The sequence below is a fragment of the Tyto alba genome, unplaced genomic scaffold (genome assembly GCF_018691265.1).
Source record: "Tyto alba isolate M040663 unplaced genomic scaffold, T.alba_DEE_v4.0 Super-Scaffold_22, whole genome shotgun sequence".
Lineage (NCBI taxonomy): Eukaryota > Metazoa > Chordata > Aves > Strigiformes > Tytonidae > Tyto > Tyto alba.
This window is the reverse complement of record NW_024881296.1, coordinates 30,645,697-30,668,792: the sequence shown is the minus strand read 5'-3', so window position 1 is coordinate 30,668,792 and position 23,096 is coordinate 30,645,697. Positions and strand designations below refer to the sequence as shown.

The 23,096-nt window shown below is 40.9% G+C and overlaps 1 protein-coding gene across 1 annotated transcript in view; it reads right to left on the bottom strand.

The window, feature by feature from the left end:
- Positions 1-22,589, bottom strand: part of MOXD1 (monooxygenase DBH like 1) — a 52,338-nt gene extending 29,749 nt beyond the window's left edge. The window contains exons 1-4 of the mRNA XM_032983266.2: positions 22,072-22,589; positions 9,785-9,931; positions 8,115-8,282; positions 7,905-7,988 (exon numbers count right to left, since the gene is read on the bottom strand). Coding sequence (XP_032839157.2) covers positions 7,905-7,988; positions 8,115-8,282; positions 9,785-9,931; positions 22,072-22,338 — 666 coding nt within the window. The 5' untranslated portion in view covers positions 22,339-22,589. The remainder of the gene's footprint in view (positions 1-7,904; positions 7,989-8,114; positions 8,283-9,784; positions 9,932-22,071) is intronic.
- Between the last annotated feature and the right edge of the window lie 507 nt (positions 22,590-23,096).

The following is a 23,096-nucleotide window of genomic DNA, read 5'->3' as shown; positions in this document are numbered from 1 at the left end:
AGTTAACTGCAGACAATTCCTAGACAGGTTTTTCTTATCTTTTCAGTGAACTATCTAATCACAGGCTTACTCTAAAACTATACACAAAGCTAAGGAAGAGGAAGAAGAAGCAAAGACATGGGGCAAGATAAAATGGGCTCAATCAATAGCAATCCTCTCCTCAAGATCACCACAAAGACCTCAGAATTGGGAGTTGAAATTCAAGGAGCTTCGCAAAAATTCTGCCCTCTGCTTCTCCACGCTCACAATTGGTCATATTTTAAGTTAAGACTCATTTCATCTAACACTTGTATGTAACTAGAATTCACATAACTTTTGACTACCATTTAACCACACAATCACATAAAATACATATTGTTCAACCACGTGCTGGCATAGTCAATAATCAAAGAAACTGGATTAAATTAACTAGGTGTTCAAGTTGGCTGATGACAGAAATTAAGTAGATGATTTTTGCATACCAAATATGGAATAAATAATCCAGCTATACCTGCATAGTTTAATTATTCATATTGTAAAGATATGCAAGGGAAATGAAAGAAGACTATCACAAAATAAGAATATGTTCCACTGAGAAATATAAATTTTGGTGTACCACTAAAATATGTGGTCATATTTAGTTTCATCTTTGATCACAGAGTGAAATAATATATAAAATAATTTTACATATGAAATAATCTATCAGAATATGAGAGAAGACAGTATTTCTACTATTTTCTGAGACAGTTTCTTGGGAAACTTTTAATTTCCAGCCAGTTCAATTATATGACTCTTTAACACTGCAAAGCCTAATGGGCCAATTCAGGCTTGCACCGAAGAGACAGCCCTCCAGATCAAAGGGCAGATAGTTTACAATCTCTGCAGCATAAGATGATCATTCGTTTGCCAGTCTAATTTACCAAGGCTGAAATTGCTTTGCAGGGAAACATACAGGAAAATACAGAACATTTGTTTATGTCAAGCTGCATGATGCAATTTGCTAGAGTTATCACACTGAGCAAAATGTAAAAGCTCAAGACAGAGAACAACAAGTAGCTACTGTCTGGTACCACTCAAGTTAAAAATCAGTGCCCTCATTTAGGTACTGAAGGCTACAAGCTGCCCTTCTGGCTTTCAATCAATCAGTTTCTTAAACTGGAGTCCCTTTGTATTTTCACACTGGGGTCTTTGGTATTACTAAAGCATTCCACTGTCAAAAAGCAGAGTTACCCTTGGCAACAAGGTTTTTTTTGAGTTTTTACTTCCTTATCAGAGATTGCCCTGAAACTGAACATGAAGATTAACTAGCAGCTGCTGGTGTGCTCTAATATAGGCCTTTCTTTAACTGAAAAGAGGCTCCCTTTTTCTAAGATCAACAGTGGAAAACTTTGGTGCTTATATAAAAATATGCCCAATGTAATGCTTCTCAGCTAATGTTAAATAATTAAGTTTTTTTCTGGTGATATATTTGGCCTGTGTTCACTAGTTGCATCCTAAATTCTGTGCCAAAAAGTTACACAGGGTTGTAGTGAAGAAAAATCAATTTCTCCTAAAGGCAAATTAAAGGAAAAAAAAAAAAGAAGAAGAATCAAAAAAAAAAAGTATTATCTTGCCAATGTTGCTCCTATCACAATCTCTTCTCTCCCCTGTCCATTTTGGTGGGACATACCTCTCCTGATTCTTCCATCTGAGAGCTATATATCTAATACAGGCTGGTTATCTGGGTTCTCTTGTTTGTTTATGAAAAGAGAGAGAGTGAACCATACAGGGGATGCTTGAGCTTATGTATTTCAGACACCTCCTCTAGGATGATACAAACAACTATTTTTGCCACCGTAAGGCCGTTTAAGCAGGTGGGTCAGGCCTGTGGATAAGTCAAGTTAGATGAGAAGGAGCCCATCTATGTACTTGGAAATTTACCTGTCTTTAATCTGTTGCCTGGGTTTAATTTAGTATTCTTGAGGTGTACTTAAGAGATACTGAATTTTGACCACATAGCCCAATCCCCAGCCTGGGGCTTCTTCCCCATTTCAGCTGCGCTAAACCTGCTCACTCCATTTTCATAAGCAGGTTCAAATAATATACATGGAAGGAGTGTTTTATACAGGAATTCAAACATTTAAGAGCTTACAAAATACAACCTACTATCCTCCTTTCCAACACCAAATGCCTTCTAAAACTGGAAGCCCGATTTAAAAAGTTCTCTTACAGAATCTGAAGTATTTTATGCTCTTGAGCACAGCCACATCGCAGCCTTTCTGCCAGTGTTTCTCTGTCTATACTAGTTTCAAAAGCCCCAGAAGGTTTGTAAGTAAAGGAAAATGAGTAATTCTTAGAGAAAAGACATGTAGATAAAGATAAATAACCCTACTTCCCAACTGTGTTATTTTACATAAACTGATTTTCCTACTCTTATTAGTGAAATTCAACGTCCGACGTTTTTGTCTATGGGATTACTTCTGAATTCCGGGGAACTACTTTCTCTGAGGAAAATACAGTATATTTCAAAAAAATTAGAAAATATATGGAGGTAATTTTTACTGAGTGTTGAAACTAGCACGGACATGCTATACACTGAAGCTGAAATTTTGATTATGGCACGTCTGGCATGTAGGATATACACACCGTTCCTTCCCCAGTATATACTGTAAATTTTCAGAAGTTTACACACAGCATTAAACAATTTTCCAGGTGTAGTGGGAGACCACAGGTATAGATAATTCACAGAAAATCTAGAGACAGTAGGGGAAATACTGTATCTTAAGGTTTTTCAATTGCAGTAGAAAAAACAGTGGAGCACATGGGAGACTTGTGGTTAATGTGAAACCAAAGTAATGAATCCTTAGAAGACACAGTTATATTAATAAGCAATACAAGTAAATTAAACTAACAGATGACACGGAGTATTGAAACCTAAGCTAAAGACAGTAGTAAAAAAGAGCTGTATCTATAGAACCACAAGTAGAATGAGAAGTAAAACCAAGATTTGAATATAAAGTGAAAGCTGTATTTACTGAAATACTGAGAAGTATTTCTCACTAACACTAAAAAAAATTTCACTTTCATGCCATGGTAAACATCTGTATGATGCTAGCTCACATTAAGTAAAAAATAAATTCAGAAAATAGGCAGCAAAAAAAATCATCAACAATTAGTCTTACAAACTGTCGAAGTAGAGAGACGTGTCAGCACACACATATCCCGCACATTGAAAATCATGAAAATCAGACATCTCGACAGTACAAGAATTAAAAGATTTCAGATGCTCCAGTGTGCTGACACCGAATAACCTTTTTTATAAACTGAAAGAGCATTAAGGAAGAGATTTTTAAAACGGGAGATTTCCAAGAGGGAGGGTGCCTCAGAGACTCTCTTCAGTGTGTGCTCCCCTGGGTGGGCACCCCCGGCTCCGCAGGCGCCCGCTCCCAGCCCCGGCGCGGCAGTGCCTGCACCCACGAGGGCTCTCCCCACCTGGGGAGCTGCCCTCAGCACGGCTTCTGGGGGGACACACAAACCTCTTCATGCAGAAGTCGGTGCGTGGACATGCCTGTGTGTCTGCTCTGCCAGCGGGTCCCTCCCTCCCTCTGAGAGGTCCTGCTGGAGCAGAGGTCCTTCCCCAGGCGCAGTCAGTGAAACCACAGAACTTACTTTAGGAAGAGATTAAGAGGTAAATTCAGGACCAGTCAGAATAACGTTATTTACAGAGAACTGCAAAAATCCTAGCAAGAAATAACTTTAAACCTGTCTCCGGAAAGTCTGGGTTAATAAGTGGAATGCTTTTTTTTTTTTTTTTTTCTAGGAAAGCTACTTCTGAGAAAGCTCCTGGCTAACTTCTGTGTGTGAGAAAAGTAAAAATCCCTAGGGTAGTAAGCCTGAGGCACATACCACAGCCTGAAGCTCAAAGCAGCAAAACAGGCCAATGCACACGTAGCCACAGGAGGAATTTGCAGCCAGGCGGTGATGGGCACGCTCCCACGTGAGGACAAGCCAGGATCCACCACTCCAGGATGACTGCAGAGCCATCCTGCAAACAGATGATTTGATGGAAGACAGTTGCCTGCTACTGCCTCCAAGCAATCCCTTTCATCTGTTCTGCTTATTGATATTTTAAAAATTGACCTATTACCCTGATAATTGGTTCCACTAATGGAAAACACACGGGAGGGAAAATCTGTAGAAGTTTAACAAATTTTCAAGCAGCCACCACTCAGTCAGGTAGGCAGCTTGAAGCTGAGGACTGGTGTCCTCCATCAGAGTCACAAAACCACCTCAGGGCCTGGTATTGGTTGGAATCTGGGTAACTTATCAGTATTATGCCCAGCTATTGAGAAATCATCTTATTTTGGTTTATTTCTTAACAGACATAATGTTATTATGATTTATTTCTCCATGAGTTCCCAGAGGCATCAGAGAAGACATCATAACAGAAGGCATTGTAGGGACATGTAGGAAGACACAATATTTTCCCTAGGGATGAAGTTGCAAGAGATATGAAAGAAAGGAATATTAAACGGAGAAGTCCTAACCCTCGCTGGGTGCCCCGTTATCACAGTGAACCTCTGTTCTCCATTGATAAATGCAGCATAAGGAGAAATTACTTATCCATGTCCTTCCTCTATCTATGAGATGGACACAAGATTACAATCTTATCTCTTGCACAATTTACATGTCATGTAGTACAGCTTGATTAAAAACAGTCAATGAAAATAGCTGTTTTTCATTACCTGAGGTTCTTGGAAAGTAGCATGAATATTATTCAAGGGGAAATAAAAGACGTAAGGCCTTGCATAATTTACTTTAAGATCTCTTATGCTAGTTATTTCTTTATCTCATTATAACAGAAGAACCATGGCCTTGTAATCACTATCCAAACAAGCCCGTTTATTCACTTCAAATTAAAAGCTTGCTTGTGCAAGCAGTCAGATGGAGGACTGTGTCTGAGCTACCCAGAAAGCAAAGGCAGCATATTGAGACTTCTGCAAAAAATGGTTTCTCATTGCCCAGAGAGTCATTCAGTTTGGGGGACATTTTCTTCCATGAGAAGAAAAGCACAAAAGAGGAAAAGGATGTTTTCTGGACATCCTCACTATCCAGCATCAAAGATGTCTTATTTGTACCAGGACCAGTCAGTCCTGCGGACTAGTGGCCCATTTCCACCTGGGGGACTTCTACTGTGCTCCTGGCACACACCCTCCTGTGGAGGTTCACCCAAAGGGATGCAGTTCATGACCTCCAAGACTGCTCCGTGGCAGTAACCATGAGGGAGTAAGCAAGAATAACTTGAAGGTTCGCTTCAGAAGCATGCTTCTCATCCAAACTAAAACACTGTTGTAGATGCACCCTGAGACCAAGTGCTACCACTTACCCAGCTATATTTGTAAATGCTTTGACTATGTTCTGCCTGACAGCATATAGTTACTCTTTTTTAAAATAATGCATGGTCAATGGAAGTTAAAAAATAATTTTTAATTCATAATCTGCATTCAGAATCTGGCATTTGTTAACCAGAGATGATTAAAAGTCTTCGCCTCTACCTTTAGTGATAGGTGTAATTTTTTTGCAGACAGTTTCCTTCATTAAAATATTGTGATTTCCAGATGAAACTGATATTTTAAAAAATACAATAAAACACTCAGAGCAATTTTGAAGAAGAAAGGAATGACAGCAAACAGCAGAACAGTATGAAAAAAATTCTTATTGTGGCTGTTGCACCTGCTTGAGGCTCCAGACCACCAGCAGATTTACACATACGCACAGCTAAGCACACACATCCATGGTGTTGATGGCACGCATCATCCAACAAGAGCTGAACTGCACTTCAGTGCTCCACAGAATCATACAGGGGGACAGAAATGGCCAGTCAGCTCACATGCATGCTACTTAAGTAGACTGAATTATGCCAGAGACAAATTTGTACCATCTTCTAAACATTTTTTTCTGTCTGTAAAAATGAGATATGTAGGTTTGTATGAAAATGGTGATACAAAAGGAAAATCAACATCTACATAAGCATTTAACTAACATAGGCAGTTTGATCGGGCCAAATAATTCATCTATCCTCCCCTTTGTGAAATTCAGTCTTTGTATAACTAATATCCTCCTGAGTAGCCATAAGCCCCATCCTTTGTGTATCAGTAGGCTTTAGGAAATGTTTAATCAGTTTGCAAGACAACATAGATACAATTTCACAACAAACCTCTATGTGTCATATATCAAAGTCACATATATAAAAATATAAGTTGTAACCCTGAAAAGAAATGCTATGGAAGAGTTCCTACAAAATTCTTCTCTCTTTCTGTAATAATTTTTCTCTCTCTAAGCATCTTTTAAGTGGCAAGGTGAACTTTCTTTGGTTTTCTGAAGGTGGAAAATCTCTGAGGATGCTACTCTAATTTTTAACTTTATAAAAAGCAAATAAATTGCTGATTTCAAAATATAATTTTTCAAGTTATAATATTCTTTCTATATCACCATAAAAATAAGGAATATAAAACTATTCTGAAAAATTAGTGTATTTCTGAGCTAAAATCATGTTTTAGCTTCAACCAGACACCATTCTGAAAAAAAAAAAAAAAGAGTAACCATATGTGCAGTCAGGCAAAACATTTAAAAAGCAAATTCAGAAAATATAAATAATAAATAGTTCCAGAGAATGTTTTAGCAGAACAGCGTATATCTACAACTTCCATCAAACTTAATGTGGAAAGCATGATTCTGATACTACCATTTTGAAGCTCTCTGACTTGAAAGCAGAAAGCTAGGAATCCTGACCTATATACTGTATTACAAGCAAATACTGCTTTTCATACAGATCTATGAAAGTAGCTGTCACAAATTTCAAATGTGATTAAAGATCAAGTACTTGAAGGCAGAAATTTGGACCTTGAAGTTCTTCATTCTGACAAAGTGGGGAAATCCACAATATTTCAGAATATCTATAGGTATTTCTCAGACATACACCAGAGATTACACATTAAATTCTCTGAGCTAATTTAAAATTTCAGTCTTACTGAACACATTGGAGAAATATGACTGACAATAATCCAAAAATGTAATAGAACTGTATACTTAAAAGCACTCATGGGTTCAAAGAAAGATAAAAACAAGGGCCAGAGCTATCTCACTGTGCTATCTTAAGCGATTTAGAACAATGATAATAAGTTGTTCTTCTAGGAGGTCTTCAGTATATTGCTCTAGGGAAGGAATGTGAGAACCAGTTTTCCCCCAGCAGTCTTAAATTTTCAGTTCCAAACTGAAAGAAAAGTTAGAAAATGTGCTACAGGAAAACATGTTTATGCATGTGGGTTTTGAAATCACATTGGATCTCACTGAACCTTGTGTAGATGTTTACACATTTTCATTAGTTTTTAAATAAATTACAACATCCATCTCTTTTTTCATAATATTTGGCTTTTACACAGCCAAAGGAGTCTGTGCTCATGTGATATAATGTAGCATGATTCCGCTGTGGTCATTGCAAGAGAGGTGATTGGAATCGAATAGGAACCTGTCCCTTTATTTGAACAAACTTCATCATTTAATTATTTTTTTAATCTAAAATTACTCCTTGCTAAAAGAAATTCATTAAATTCCTATATAAAAGTAGAAACTTGATGGGACATACTTTTAGACAGTTTTAGTCTTTGACACAGAAAAAATTTGAAACCTCATTTTCTTAAGAAAGAGAGGACGTAGGAGAAGAGAAAGAAAGGGGCTCTGTCACTGTGTGTGCCGGTTGTCAGGGCACACCAGAATCAGGTCCCGGGCACACATACACGTACACTTGACCCATGTTTGTGAAGACAGACAAGAAGTGTTGTTTTCACTCCAGCAAGTAGTAAAACAAATTTTGAAAGTGCAAGAATTTATTTGAAGTGCAATCATTATCTGAGCTCCTCTAAATTTGCTCAGTCTGAATCACTCACCTTTGTCACATGGTGCTTTTCATGTTGTACAGGAATCTTAAACATTTGGCACCAATATGTTGTATCCTTGTCTGGTACAGGCACCTGTCTTAATAAAAAGGATGAAAATATAATATTATAAAAGTCATATTACCCCGCTACATAAGCCCAAAGCTTTGGCTACCACCTTATCCCCATCTCCACATAAACCCAAAACCCAGAGTAACTTACGTCTTTGTTTGTCAAGTCAAAGTACGGCAAAGAGGCAGAAAAGACTTCTTCTTTCTCAGGATTCAGTAAACGTAAACTCTTTGTCCCACGATTAGACCCGTGGTAATTTTGACCTGCTTCTCCCATATCTTTGTGGTGGTAGGCCCATATTACCCGCACTGTGCTCTCCTGAAAACAAAACAAAACAAAACAAAACAAAACAAAACAAAACAAAACAAAACAAAACAAAACAAAACAAAACAAAACAAATAAACAAAAAAAGTCCATAAGGAATAGGAACAATATCTTCCTTACATAGTTCACATAATTCTTACAATAGGTATGATGTATGAGTTGCTGTATTTGAACAATGACAATGTATACCAGAGGAGCAGTCATCTACTGACACAATTTTGCCTTTAAAATTAATAATGTTTTATACTCATAGGGTTCATTGGAGATATGCAGAAGTTGAATTGCTCTCTGATAGATTCCTTCATTAATGTCACAAATTTAAATCATATCGACAAATAGCAGAACAAACTCACAAAGAGGTAAGCAACTAAATACATGAAAAAAGCTTTTCTAGAGATCTCACTTATTTGGCCAGCAATCAGAAGGTTTCCCCAAAAAACTTTTTCCAGGCTCAGCTCTGTAAAGATGTGAATACCTTTTGTGAACTGCTATCTTTACATGCTAGGGAAGATATTCAATTGCAGAACAGATTTACATCTTAAAAATCAATCTACAGCCACAGCACAGATAAATTCTCTCTAAACCATTCTCAGATTGCAATAATCACCCTTGAGACAAAGTATGCTAATAAATCATGAAGTGTCCCAGAATGTTAAATTATACTGAGAATTTGGAGCAGGTGCGAAAACCATAGGTCCATTGACTGCCTGGAAATCTATCATTTTATACAGCTGCAGTTTGCTTCCTGCATCTTTCAGCTCCTCATGTTGTTATTATTATGTATATTGAGAAAACATAGATAATGAAAATAGTGTTGAACTATTATAGCAACGCTTCCAAAATAAGTAGTAAAGAAGCCAAAGCATGGAAAGCCTTGCAAATCTCTATAATCTATTTGTCAATTCCAATACAGAGGTCATCAGCTTCATATAATTTTAAATTGTGCTTAGGAAACAGTATAGCAGTCCCTAGGGCAACAGAAGAATTTACCAAGAAAAGTATTTTACCATGGAAAGAGTTTTATCATAACACTCTTCAACTTCTTAATTTTTAATAAATAAATTAAAAAATATATACTTTAAATATATCTGCTCCAAGCTTTTTTAAAATTCTGTCTTTAAGATCAATTATGAGTTAGTGTAAGATCTAAAAAGTTTCTCAAGTTGACAACTTTTGAGTGATTGTAACTGTGGGACATGAGACTTGATGGCCCAGAGGTACTCATTTCAATACTGTATTCACATGTTGTGCTAGAAATTAGAGAACGTAATGAATTAAAGTAGAAGGACAAACAAAGCTGAAATTAAAATAGAAGACCTTAATAAAATTAGCACAAATATTTTACCTGGTTAAATTAAGTTGACCAAACAGATGTTCAGTTTCTCTAATTCTGTCCTTTTACTAAGATAAGATTTTAATAACCAGCTTGATAACAACATATACATTTGGCCTGTATTAATTACTTCATCTCTCTATGTATAGGCAGAGCCTCTTACCGTTATGCTCTTGTCATTTGTGTCACAAGTGTGGAGTTCTCTGCTAAATGCCAATATTGTATGTGTACTGTTTTCCATAGCATATTCCAGATGGTAATCCTGTTGAGGGTCCTTTTTTAGTACTCTGTTTTCATCTGTAAAATAATCCTGTTAAAAAAAAAAAAAAAGTGATCCATTATTAAAATCTGATATTAAATTAAAAATGAAACTTTATGTCCAATACTGAAGCACCTTAAAACCTTAAAACAAGTCTCTGTGTAAAATGCTGAAGTATCAGAGTTTTGAATCAAATGATAAATTTGAGGCGGCACTGAACCTTTTTTTTATTAAAAATCCCCACAAATGCAAGTTTCCTTGATAATCAGCTTAAAGAATGTCTTGAGCAACCTTAACAATGTGCTGCCTGTACACAACTGCAGAAATAAAGGCTGTACCCAACAAGAAGGAAGATTGATTTATCATAACTGGGATGTTGTGAACTTTGGGAGAAATTACAGAGAGAACAAATCTCACTTAACATTCACATCAACAGTATTGTTGTTCTTTTTTTGCCCAACTACTTCTTTGGTTTTTTCTTCCCCACAAAAAGCAAGCATCCTTAGTGAACATAGACCAGAACTAGAAACCCTACTGCTTAACTAGAACAAAAAGTGCTCAGTTCATACAAAAGGTGCTGGGTTGGGGTTAGTTTGGAGTTTGGGGGTGTGTGTGTGTGTGTGTGTGTTTGTAAGAAAGACGCTCCCCCTCTGGGGTTCAGCAGAGGCACGATATAATGGAGGAGCGGCTGCAGCTATGCCAGGTCATTAACCTCTTCACCCCAAATTCCTGTGGCCCCATGCAGCTGGGACACTGCCCTCCCTCTCCTCCCACCCTGGCCACCTGGAAAAGGGCTGGCCACCGCCTCAGAGGCACCTCCTCTGGTCGCCCTCCTGTTGAGTTTTAGGCTGTTGCTGCCCAGTTGGGGATGGGGAGGGGAGCTTTTAACTAATAGATATTTGTCTCATGCCAAACAGGCTACAGGCAGACACCATTAATTGTGCAGTGTCCTTCACAAAACAATGCAGCACAGGCTGTGCCTGGAAGACATTTACTTGTGTGGCTATTAGGACCTCCATTCACTTTTAGAGAGATTTCTATCTTTGTCCTTTTGTTAAAGTGGAGGTAACCAAGATGAAAAATTATAAAATGTTATGTCCGAGTATTTTGATACCAGTAAAAGTAGCTGATACCGTATTAATTCACTAAGGGATCACTTAGGAGCTGTAATCCTAAAGTTAACCCTGCCCTAGAAATCTCTGCGTATGCAAGGGACCATGTGCACACCAGTCAGAGTTCACGAGCTGGTCTGCCTTTTATAGATCTGCAAGTAACTGCAAGCCCAAACATTTCATTAAGTTATATTCATTTTGATGAAAATTTGTATAAAATTATCTGTCATGGTGAAGTTTCAAGGAAGAAAAGGGTAAAAAGCTGGCCATTTTTTATCAGAATGAAAATATTCAGATTTAATTCTGTCTTGTCAAAGCTACTGAAATGGTTTGGATTTTTTCAGTTCTGGAACAAATCTAAATTTCAAAAACATTGAAAAGTACCAAAAGGAATTCTTCCTTTCCTGTCAGCACTTCTCATGACTACAAATGAATGAGTACATATGTGAAAGAATACACACATGGAAAAATAATCACCAAAAAGAGCACAAGAGGAGTCTGAGACCTGAAGTTATATTCTGAAAGAAAGGGAAATGATGAGTTCTGTTTGTTTAGAGAAAGAATTTGGGATTTATTTTTCAGAGGAAAATAATGGGCCTGTTCTGGGATGGTATTTGAAGATGGGTACTTTATGGGATCAAAATACTCCACTTTAACCCTGCATCAGAGTCTGGCAAGAGGCAGTGTACCTCTATACACAATACCATCCCTGCTCTGAAAACACTCCTCTGTGGAATCTCCACTTCCATCTTAAAAATAGCAATGGCTTGTCTGCATAAGAAATGTAACCTTGTAAACATCAGCTTTTATTAAAGTGTGATATCTTTGATTAAATGTTACATTAAATTGGAGGAAGACAGCCTTGTATTAGAATAAGCACCCACACATTGAATTATTGAGGACTAAAAATTCAAGAATAGCTTTTCCTCATGTGACCAGGTTGAAAGTTTTTGCCAGAAGCCACTCTGAAAGAAAGCTCAGAAATGTGAAGCAAAGTTAGGTGTACAGATGCAAATATTTTGCTGGTGACCTTTACCATTTCTTAACGAATCTAGAGGACACAGCTGTAACCAAAAAACCCTCTCGTGATATAGTCCTGATTTCCATAAGCCTGCAGGGACAATACAAAAATAACTCAAAGAAGTTGTGTAATTAAAGTATTACCTCAAATGTGCCTTGATAACATGATTGTCAGTGTAATTATTTCACTTGCCTGGATGACAGTCAAAGACAGGTGACAGCTCTGGCTTACTGTAAGGGGCTTGCTTTGTGGCTGCTGGCGAATGCTTTGGGGAAGGTGGTCCCAAAGTCCAGGCCCCAGGAGAGGACCACATGGCTCCCCACAGGAGGAGACCTGCATTGGGCACGCTGCTTTGGGCAAGCTGCGTTGGGCGAGCTGCGCTGGATGAGCTGCGTTGGGAGAAAAGTGTTGAGCAAGCTGTGTTGGGCACGTCACACTGGGAGCATTGTGCTGGGCGCATTGCATTGGGCAAGCTGTGTTGGGCGCGCTGCGTTGGGAGAGCTGCCCTGGGTGAGCTGTGTTGGGTGTGTTGGGTTGGGAGATGTGCGTTGGGTGAGCTGCGCTGGGCACACTGCCTTGGGAAAGCTGTGTTGGGAGAGCTGCGTTGGTCATGTTGCATTGGAAGAGCTGCGTTGGGTGAACTGTGTTGGGTGTGCTGTGTTGTTAGGAGAGCTGTGTTGGGTGAGCTGCTTTGGGTGCTTTCAGCGCTGCCTGCCCGGGCACTCGCTGCCTACCCCTGCTGTCAACACTGAACAGCACCTCACTCAGAGATTCACCTTAAATTATTTTGTGGGTAGATGCTAATCTAACTGAATAACAGTAATCTTTCCCATGTGAAAATTTCTCTGAAGTAATGAATTCCTTGTCTCCACTTACTTTCGCGGCCTGATACACACCACCTTGAAACATCCCTTGAGTATAAAGGTGCTGAGAATACCTGGGAAGCAGATTTACGTGGTGCCCAGGAAGACAGAGCTATTCATTTATTCCCCAAATCCTACAAGTCCACTGATTGCAGTGAGACTGCGCTAGGGGAATGAAGTGTGAGTACACTTGCCAGGAGTTGTTTAGGACTCAGAGAGCTGTCTCTATTGCTATTTTTATCTGCTTTGTTGAAAATCATCCAGATGTTCATCCCAAAAATAAAATCAAATAATATAACAAAAAAAATTCTGAATTGCTCAGAATTTGATTGCTCAACCTCTCACATGAAAACAGTTTGTTTATCAGTTTTAAAACAAAATAAGCTACATTGCCAAGGAAACATACTGATCTCTTTCTGTTCAGAGAAGATTTTAAGTCAGACTGCACAGACTGTGCTCAATTTAATCATCAGAGCTTAAAAGTCTTTAAGACATGGTTGTGTACAACACATAATAAACAAAAGAATGCTATCAAAAATTAAGACACAGTGACAAACTGTGATGTCACATCCTTTTCAGCAGCATCTTGGAAAAGCAAAAAAAAAGTTAGCTGTAGATTTATCTATATAGATAGTTGTCTTTATCTGCATACATCTCCTATGCTTCCTTTCAGAGTAGAAAAATAAGAATAAAGGAAAGTCCCACTTGTATGGTACAAATGCAATCAATCAAAACCACCACATTTGGACAGCCTACACTCCATTTAAGTCCTTGTTTCTAGTCAAAGAAGAAAGCTGGGTACCTCTGAAGGCCACTGAAAAGTGACTTGTAAGTCCAAACGACAGCACAGAAAATGGATCCACCAAAGGCCAGAAAGGGGACGTTAGGCATCTGGGCTTCAGCTGAACTGGGGATATCTAAGTACGGTTCAAAACTCTTACAGGGGGAGACTGCCGTAACACAGAACTCACCTAAATTCACAAGTTTTACTCATTTAATTTTGTAGATAAAGGATTGTGACATTTTCATCAACAGAATTAGAGTGCTTCGATAGCTATCACAGGTGGTCTGAAACGCACCTCGTATTGAAACAGTTTCTTCTTCCCACCAGGTAGGAAAAGGCTCTACCGTGGTGGCCTCTTTTACACAGATTTGGTTTTGCCACCCCATACAGTTAGCTAGAAAACCTGTGTCATTCATAGGATAGATTGTACTGAAATAAGTCCCCCTGAATTTCATGGAGTCCCAGAATAAATCCACAATTATCAAGTCCTTAAAACTGAATTTCTGAAACACCCACAGCACAAACCTGACAACACAGATTTATGTGCTGATTTGGCACTTGCATCCAGATTCTTCAGTTTCTTATACACACAAAAGTATGCATCATCCATTAAATGAAGATAAAGTTGTCAAGATTCACATCAACTTTACAGAAGTGTAGGCATTACAGAAAGAGAAGATAAGGGTGAAAATACTATCTTTTTCTAGTATGAATATCTTATTTTTGTTATTTAAATAGTAAGTGTTTAAAACAAAGTTTCAGAAGTGTCATTGATCATGCTACATAATAACAAAGATGTTTGTATTTCAGAAGTTACCTATGTATACTGTTTACATGTGAAACAGTTAAAGTTTCTGCACTCCCTTTGATGTATAAAATGGCATTGTAGGCTCTGGACTAAGTTGTGCAATCAGTCAAACAATTAAGTATCTCCTTCCTTGTGTTACCTAGAAGTTGAAACAGCATATGGAAAATGAAAAATCTTCCCAACAGTACAAGTTATTTTATGTTCTTTTCCAGATGTGAAGCTGATCGTGTTATCCTGTTTTTTAGATCCATTAACCTCTCTCTCAACAAAAAAAAAAAAAATGCTTTGCAGCATATATGGTTTCTGACTGCTGCTATGCAAACAGTCAGTGAGAATAATTTCTTAAGGATGTAAAAAGAGGCTGGTTTCTCCTCCAAGAGTGCAAGCACAGCTGTGGAGGGAAGCCTGACCTCGCAAGCACCACCAGCTGCCATCACAGTCTTGAACAGGTGCTGGTGGGACTCTCCCCCAAGACCTTTACAGTGTACAAGATTGCTTTGTTTATGATTTTATGATATCCATTTCCCATTCTAAATCATATACAGTGTCTTTCAACCGCAAGGAGCATAAAATAACTCTCAGCCTGTGGCTCCGTCCAGCAATTGCCTTGCGGGCTCGGCTTGCGAGCAGCTCTGCCACCGCAATTCGTACGTGATGCCCTTCTCTAACCGGGGGATCACTGCCATTTCAGCAGAGCTTTAACATCTACAAGTGAGTAAAGGGACAGGCCAGGAATGGGAAATGAGGGGAAAACAAGCTGTGTTGCAACTGGTCCTCACCTATGGTCTGTTGCCAATTCATGGAGTTTTGAACATCCCCAAAGTACCCAAACCGACCTCTGAGACCAGAGCTGAAGACAAGTTTGGCAAAGGAATTGGGAAGTTGTTACCAAGGTGAAAGTTGCGGCAGAAGAGTATCTATCTGAGCTTGCAACAGTACACAAAAGAAATGACCAAAACATTTGTTTGAAATAAGCACCAAGCTATGCTTTTCTGGGTTTCCAAAAAAGTTTCTGTGGTTAACATTTCTCTTTTTTATTGTTGCATTCGCCTTAGATGGAATCCTGCTGCTCATGGTTCCAGCGCACACTGGATGTTACCACCAAAAAGAAGCTGCTTTTACATTGTATTTAGCAAGAAGCAGACAGAGCATGAGTTTACAAATAAGCAAACCAAACTTTTTTGCAACCTCAAATAAATTTCAGCTTGAGTCTCAGGCAAAGATCTTACTATGCTCATATGTTAGGGAAAACAAGAGCCCACCCACAGAAAACTAATACAAAGCAGGAGTCCAAAAGCATCACTGCTCCTTATAAGAACACCTTGAGAGCATTCCAGTTGACTTATCCAATCTTGGGATTGACCCGAAATGAAAAAATATCCACAGAAAGGGTGCAGCGACAGCAATCAAACAGTTGCAAGAAGTTCCTAAAGTAACTGGGATCAGTAATTTCATCTGCTGCCCCACGAGTAGTCTGTAATAAATTTACTGGTTTGGGTTTTTTTGTTTTGTTTTGTGGGGTTTTGGGTTTTTTTTTTGTTTGGTTTTTTTTTTTGGGTTTGTTTTTTTTTTTTTTTTTTTTTACCTAGACATCAGATTAGCACGAAGTGAGTCAGTCCTTGCTAGGAAGCCTGGATCTCACTCATGCGGGCAGTCCCAAGAAGCTGTGCACAATTCCTGGTACAATTCCAATGAAAAGAGCTGAATTACACTGGAGTAAATGTGGATTATTTACTTCAGGTGTACTACTAACTTTGACAAGTTAGTTACAGAAAATTTTTATCTGTAACAAATAACTGTGGGTGTGTCTGCAGTTTAAATACAGACATACACATATACACAAAGATACGCATATTCCACCTGCATATTGACAGAAACAGACAATGCATGTATGTGTGTGTACATGTACATATATTTTCTTTGCAAAAAGAGGGTGTGTATTTTTTATACATGAAACACAATTATTTACTTAGAGACATGTCTTTCCTCATTCAAACTATAAGTCATCTGAACACACTTCAGTGTATTTCTTACATCTAGTTAAATGCTGCCTGAGGCAGCTTCCCAGTAGCCTACAGCTGGCAGTGACACCCCTTGGTTTCTGTGGAATTCCTGGGAGATAGAAAAATATCACTTTCTTCACACACAAATGATAAACACTGAAATGTGGAGAGCTCTCTAATTTACCACACAAAGGTATAAGAAGCACGAGTGGTTAGAAGTTGAAATATGGCATCGCTTATCGGTGTAGATAATTTGACTTAGCAGCAGAGTCCCAAGGACCTATCCAAGTTTTTTCATCAAAAATAAATGTTGATTGAAGAGGTTATATGTCAGTTATATCAGAAGCTATAAAGCTAGATGGAAGGCTGTCCTAACACAAACAGGCTAGAGAAAACATGTAGCAAAATGTTTTAAGGGAAAGAAAATCTGTAGATAGGAGATACTGTGTGATCCAATCTTACAACTGCACTTTATCACAAGGAACTTTCCTTACACAGGAGCCACATTTGATGAGTACAAGTTTTCTTGTTTTAATTACTTTAATTACTTCAGTTATGAGGAAGTTTTAAAAACACTTAAGGGATTTTCAAGCACAACTATTAGTGATACTTGTTCCCAAAATTTCTGTATGTGCCTTAGAAAATCTCCCCTCTTTCCTCTCCTACTTCTAAGATACCTGTTCAAATTGAGAATGTAATCATTCCCCCATTATTTTAAGCCTTTGCATCACTCATTTGCAGGAAATTAGTAGGTGGTTATGTTTCCATCCTGCCCCAGGTACCTATTTTTGGTCAGCTGTAAGAAAATTTCCTTTTCTTGGTGTTTCCAAAATCCAAAGGACAAGAAAAAAAAAAACATAAAGAACAAAAAAAAACCTTGCAAAACAGCCCCTCCCCAAGCCTGCAAAACACAAGAGCTACAGAATTCTTCTCATCTTTTGTTCACCAACTGTTGCTTCCTTGTCCTAACTATTGTACCTCTGAAAGGGAATTACAAAGCACCCAGCCAGTGGAGATGTATGCTGGAGTGTCTCTTTATGCCCCACACCGAAGCCAAGATGGACTCATTAGTCATCTGGAGATTTTGCCCAAATGCCCAAAGGCATGAAATACCTCCAACAAAGCACCAACTGAGATATGTCAGTGTGGCACTCACTTTGCATCTCTCTCTTGATGCCTTTCAAGTTGTTTTCTAAACACTTCTTTTGTTGCTGTTGGCAGGAGTGCACTTAAAAGCAGCATATCGTTAAGTACAGAGAATGCTCGCTGTTTTCTGTCCTTTAAAATCTCTTCCAAGTACTTCCCTATGAGCAATTAAGCTAACTCTATGGGATACATTTGATAACAGATATTCTTTACTTTGGGTGACAGTTAACAAGCAAGGCTGTAATGAATAATAAAGTACTTTTTAGTGACACACAGTCCCTATTCACCCTGAGTAGGGACTATTTTTGTGCAAGTTCAACAGAAGATTCTAACAATGCAACCCTCTTGTATAACTTGCACAAAATAGGCATTCATCAAGGAGGATTACTCTCCTGAAAATGGGGCTCTCGGCAGCTACGTGCTGTGGGTGGGGATGCACAATTCCAGACAGGGGTGGAGACCAAGGAAAAGGCATGGGTCTAGCATGAAAATGCATACTATGTCAATTCATAAGCACAAAAGAGATGATTTTTTTTTTTTTAAATAATAAATAAAAATAAAGAAGGAAAACTAGAGGCAAAAACTAAGGCTGCCCCAATAACTTTTATGAAGAGTAACATGTGCTGCAAGTGGCTGTGGCAATATTTCAAGGTAACGTTTTGCTAAGTAAGAATTCTTCCAAGACCAGACCCTCCCTATAGAGACAAAGGCATCTCCCAGCTTTCTAACACCAGCCCCCATTGGTATCTTCTACTTGTTCTTAAACACGCTCACCCAAACCCCACATAATCTGCTGCTCTGTCACCACAGGGCTCTCAGAAACATGCGAGAATAATTTGATTTGTTCACTGATCTCCCTCTTTTTCTCTTTCTGCTTGGTAGAAGTGTCTCCCTCATGACAATACAGTAAAGCTATGCATATATGTATGTATGTATGCATTCAAGCTATGTCCTCTATGAAAATATGTTTAGGCTCTCATTCCAAATACTGAACCTCTGAAACATTAGGAGAGTAAACGTATAATTCTCTGATCATTGAAATGCTCTCCAAAAAAACTGCTCCAGTACACCATGAAGGTTGGGTCTTCTCTCATGACATCCTAACATTTTTCACCTTGGTATATTTAGAGAGAACTAAACCTCAGATTTTCAAATCATTTTAGTCTTTACTAATGCCAGACACCCTTTTAGCTTAAATACAGCTCAAATATGGAAAAGCAAACCAAAACAAATAACTCATTACACCCAAGTTCAAGACACACCTAAAAACTGAGAAAGTACAACCCCATCTTGGATATCCAGAACTCTGAGTCACCAGATTTTTTTCAAAGCAAGCACTGCCTGCTGATGGTGGGAATATAATCTACTTATTCTGAGAGTTAAAGAATAAATGCCAGAGGAAATGTTGTCTCTCTTCTCTGAAAACTATCTGGAAGTTTTCCTCTACCTTGATACACAGATATTCCACAGACTAAGGAGTATCTGCTTTTACCTTTACTGATGGCTGAAGTCTAACTACATTTACATGTTTGCTCCCAGAAGAGGACTTTTCCCACCGAGAACACTTTCTATTTTTAAAGTAGGGGAGAGAATTTAAGGGGGGGAAACAGGCTAAATCTCCCAAGAGACTAGCAATTTCAGTGCCCACTTGAAAGGCTACAAAGGTGTTTCAGAACATCTTCTGAAAATCAGGCCACTAACAAGCATCTCAAAACTTTCAAAGAAACCAAAAAATGACCCTTCTAAGAGTTTCGACCACGATGCACATTTTCCGACTGATGATCATGGAATAAAAACATATTTCTAAAACCAAAAAGAAAAGTAAGTTCTTTCATTATAGGGTGTACATATTTTATAGAGTGCAGCTAGGCATAAAACCACATACTTTCAAGGGTACTATCTATGAAAAACTTCTTTTTCAGTAGTCAATAATGTAAATGATGATGATATACACTTAATACAGAATGTGTTTTTATAATATTAACTGCATTTGTGTGTCCAGCGAAGAACCGGATATAACTGAAATAGCTTTCTAGAACAAGTTATTCATTTCATAGCAATCCCTGATGACTGGCCAGAAAAAGCCTTTGGACAAATTTTGTTTCTTCATTGTCTTTGTTTTTGGCCTTTCCTTGTTGGTACAAGTATGGAAATATTTTAACTGAGCAACTTTTGGAAAGACCTCAGTCCAGTTTAAAAAGGAACCTTGCTGCCTGGAACTGAAGAAGGAATGGGGATAGAGAAAACCTCATGTTGCAAGACAATTTAACAGAAGTGTTTCCTCTGTACCTTACCTACTCAAAAGTGCAACAAAATAACTAGTAGCACTTGGCATAGCAGATGTTTATGTGCTAAATTAGTGTTTCAGGAAAAATATCAGGTGTTCTGTAACAGGAGGCACTTGCTACAGTCTTTCTCTCTTCTATCTCAGTTGTATTTGTCATGGGATACCAGTGAATAAAATCTTGGCAGTAAGAATAGAATTTGCATGGGTCCAATTTTAAAGTATGCTGAAAACCTGCAAGAGGTGCTGAAAAGAACCCCAAAAGTCCTTTGAGTGATTGGGAAAACGTCCTGCAGTGGGATGCTTAAAGAGCTCGATCTGTTTTTTTTTTTTTTTTTTTTTTTTACGCATAAGAAAACTGAGGAGTGACTTGATTACAGCATATAAAAAACTTTATGGAGGTGAGATGCAGGGGGAGTAGAGTTTTTTAATATAGCAAAGAAAATACATAGCTGGAACCTGAACCCAGACAGACTAATACTGGGAATCAGGAATAGCACAGACTTGCCATTGCCACAAAGTATCAGGGGAAGCATTGGATCCTCCACCACAGGATGTCTTTACATTAGGTTTGGATGCCTTTCTAGAAGGCTTGCTTCACCCTAACAGGATCAATGAACTAACCAGTCGCAGAGTTTGGGTTTCTTTTAAGGGTTAATAGGTGTATCTTCTGAAGTGTAGGATTCCAGAAAGCCTCACATTCTGTGAGCTAAGAGCTCATTGCTTGATGAATAGAGTAGGGTTTTTTATTATTAGTGTTGCGTTTAGACTGATGTTTTCAGAAAAATTATATTCATTTTGAAATATGGAGAAAAAAATACTCTGAAAATCATCGGTCTGAACTTAGATAAGACAAATATTTGCCTAAACTTCATATAGTAAAACTAACAGGGGGAAAACAACAGCAACAACAAAATGCTAAAAGCTCCCTTTTTCTGGAAAAGTTTTCATTTTAAAAAATCTTGACAAATAGTAGGGAGAGCATATTAAGCATTTAGTTTTCTTATGGTAAAATGTTAATAAAAATCCATATTGTTGAAGAAAATGCTGTCAAAGTGTAAGCAGCAGCTTCAACGATCAACTAGCTCTAACACAGCGAAGACAAACAACTTCCCCTAGACTCTAACAACTGAGTGTTACTGCCTCTCTAAGTCATTATTCAGGCAACTGGGAGGGACAAGATGTTATTGCCGGGCCTGATTCCCCTTCCACTCACCCGTGGGACAAGTTGCTCCTGCTCCCCCAGCCCTAGAGCAACTCCTCCAGGCTGGACACTGAGAAGGACCGAAGGCGTGGGGTCCTTTCTCTTCTCACGGCTCCTACCCCACCAGCCAGCAGTGTCTCTTGGAGGGGATGCTTCACTGGGAGCACCAGTGGAGCCTGTGCCCCACATGCCCGTTCCCAGCTGTAGCCCTGCAGTACCCAGGCAACTACAGGAACGCACCTAAGAGAATTATGCCAGTAGAGTTGGGCACCTCTGAGGATGCTTTGCCAGATCAAGGACAAGCATCAGGAGCCCCAGTGATTACCCTGTAAGTTCTTTTCAATATTTGGGTCAAAACACCTCCAAGGTGAGGTGAGGAGGAACCCCGGGGCCAGGAGCAGCACCGGCTGTGTCCCGGCAGAGGAAGACGCCAGCAGGCTGGGAAGCTGGTGGGATCGTGCCCCCATGCCAGTGGGGTGACAAAGGGGAAGCTCAGGCAGGACCAGGAGGGCCAAGCTCCGTCCCTTGTCGGGCAGGGTGAGGGGAGAGGTGCCGCACCTCGCTGGGAGAGACTCCGCCATCCCTCCCCACTGCCTCGCGGGTCTGGGATCCGAGGGCCGGCGGGGAGAGGGTGCCCGGGGAGAGAGAGAAGGGCCGTTGCGTTTTCTGGGTAAAGAGGAAGGAAACCTGACACCTTTGACGAAACCCATGGAGAAGTTTAGAGGGGAGGTTGGCAGGGAGCGGAGCGAAGAGCTCCTCCGGGGGGGGGGGGTGGGGATAGGAACGCAGAACAGTAGGGATAACCAAAAAGCTGGAAGGAAGAAGCAAAGAGGTACGGAGATGAGGGGCGAGGAGGCTGCGAGAGGAAGAGGGGCAGGGAAAGGGGGGTGTCCCGAGGAAGAAGAGGCAGGGGGAAAGTAGGCGGACAAAGACGGCTTGCGGTCAGGGGAAGGAGCCGGGCCTTACCTGCAGGTAGGGCTGGCCCCTCTCCACGCCCCCCACCACGATGTCGGCCGAGGCCATGCCGCCGCCGGCCGAGAGCCCGAAGCCCACGTAGCCGCGGGTGCGCACCTCCAGGCGGAAAGCCAGGGCGCTGCCGCGGCGGCCCCAGCGCAGGAGGTACGCGGCCGCGCCGTCCAGCACCGCGCTGTGCGGGTAGCTCCGCGGCGGCGGCCCGGCGGCGGCCCACAGCAGCCCGCCCAGCACCAGCGCCCACGGGCGCAGCCGCCGCATCCTCCCGCCGCGCACCGGCGGCCGCCCGTGTCCCGGGGTCTCCGCCTGTGCCCGGGCGGGTGCGTGTGGGGATGTGCGTGTGGGGAGGGTGTGCGATGATGTGTGGATGTGTGCGGCGGAGAAGGGGGGGCCGGGTGCCCCGGTCACCCCGCCCCCGCTGCGGGCGGCCCCGTCGGGGCAGCGCGAACCTCGGCAGCCGCTTTGTTCGCTCCACGCCCCGGCCCGGCGCTGGCGGCCACCCCCCCGGCTCCCCCCCCCCCCGAGCCCCCCCGGCGTGTCCAAGCCGGGACCCCGCCGCGCTGGCAGCACCTGCCGTGGGCTCGCCGCGGGGGGCTCGCCGCGGGGGGCTCCCCGCGGGGGGTGGGGGGCGCTCGCAGTTCGCTTTCACGAGCGAAAATCCTCCTCCTGACGCGGGAAGCGGAGGGGAGGAGGCGGACGGGGGTTCTCCGCTGCTCGCGGGGGGTCCCCCCGGCCCCACGGGGGCTTTAACTCCAGTGGAAGGAGCCCGCGGGAGGAAGCCTGGAGGCGAACGAGCGCTCTTTCCAGCTCTCGGCCGCTTCTCCACGCGGCGTGAGAGGGAGCGCGGTGCCGCGGGCGGAGGGCTAAGCCGGAGATCCCCCCCGTCGGGACAGTTATTTTTGCCGCGTACGTGGAAAACGGGGAGTCCCAGAGTGATTTGCACCGACACGGCTCCAGAAGCGGAGCTCAAACCCCCCACCCGCGTCCCTTGACACCCCCCGTCCCCGGTGCCACCCTCC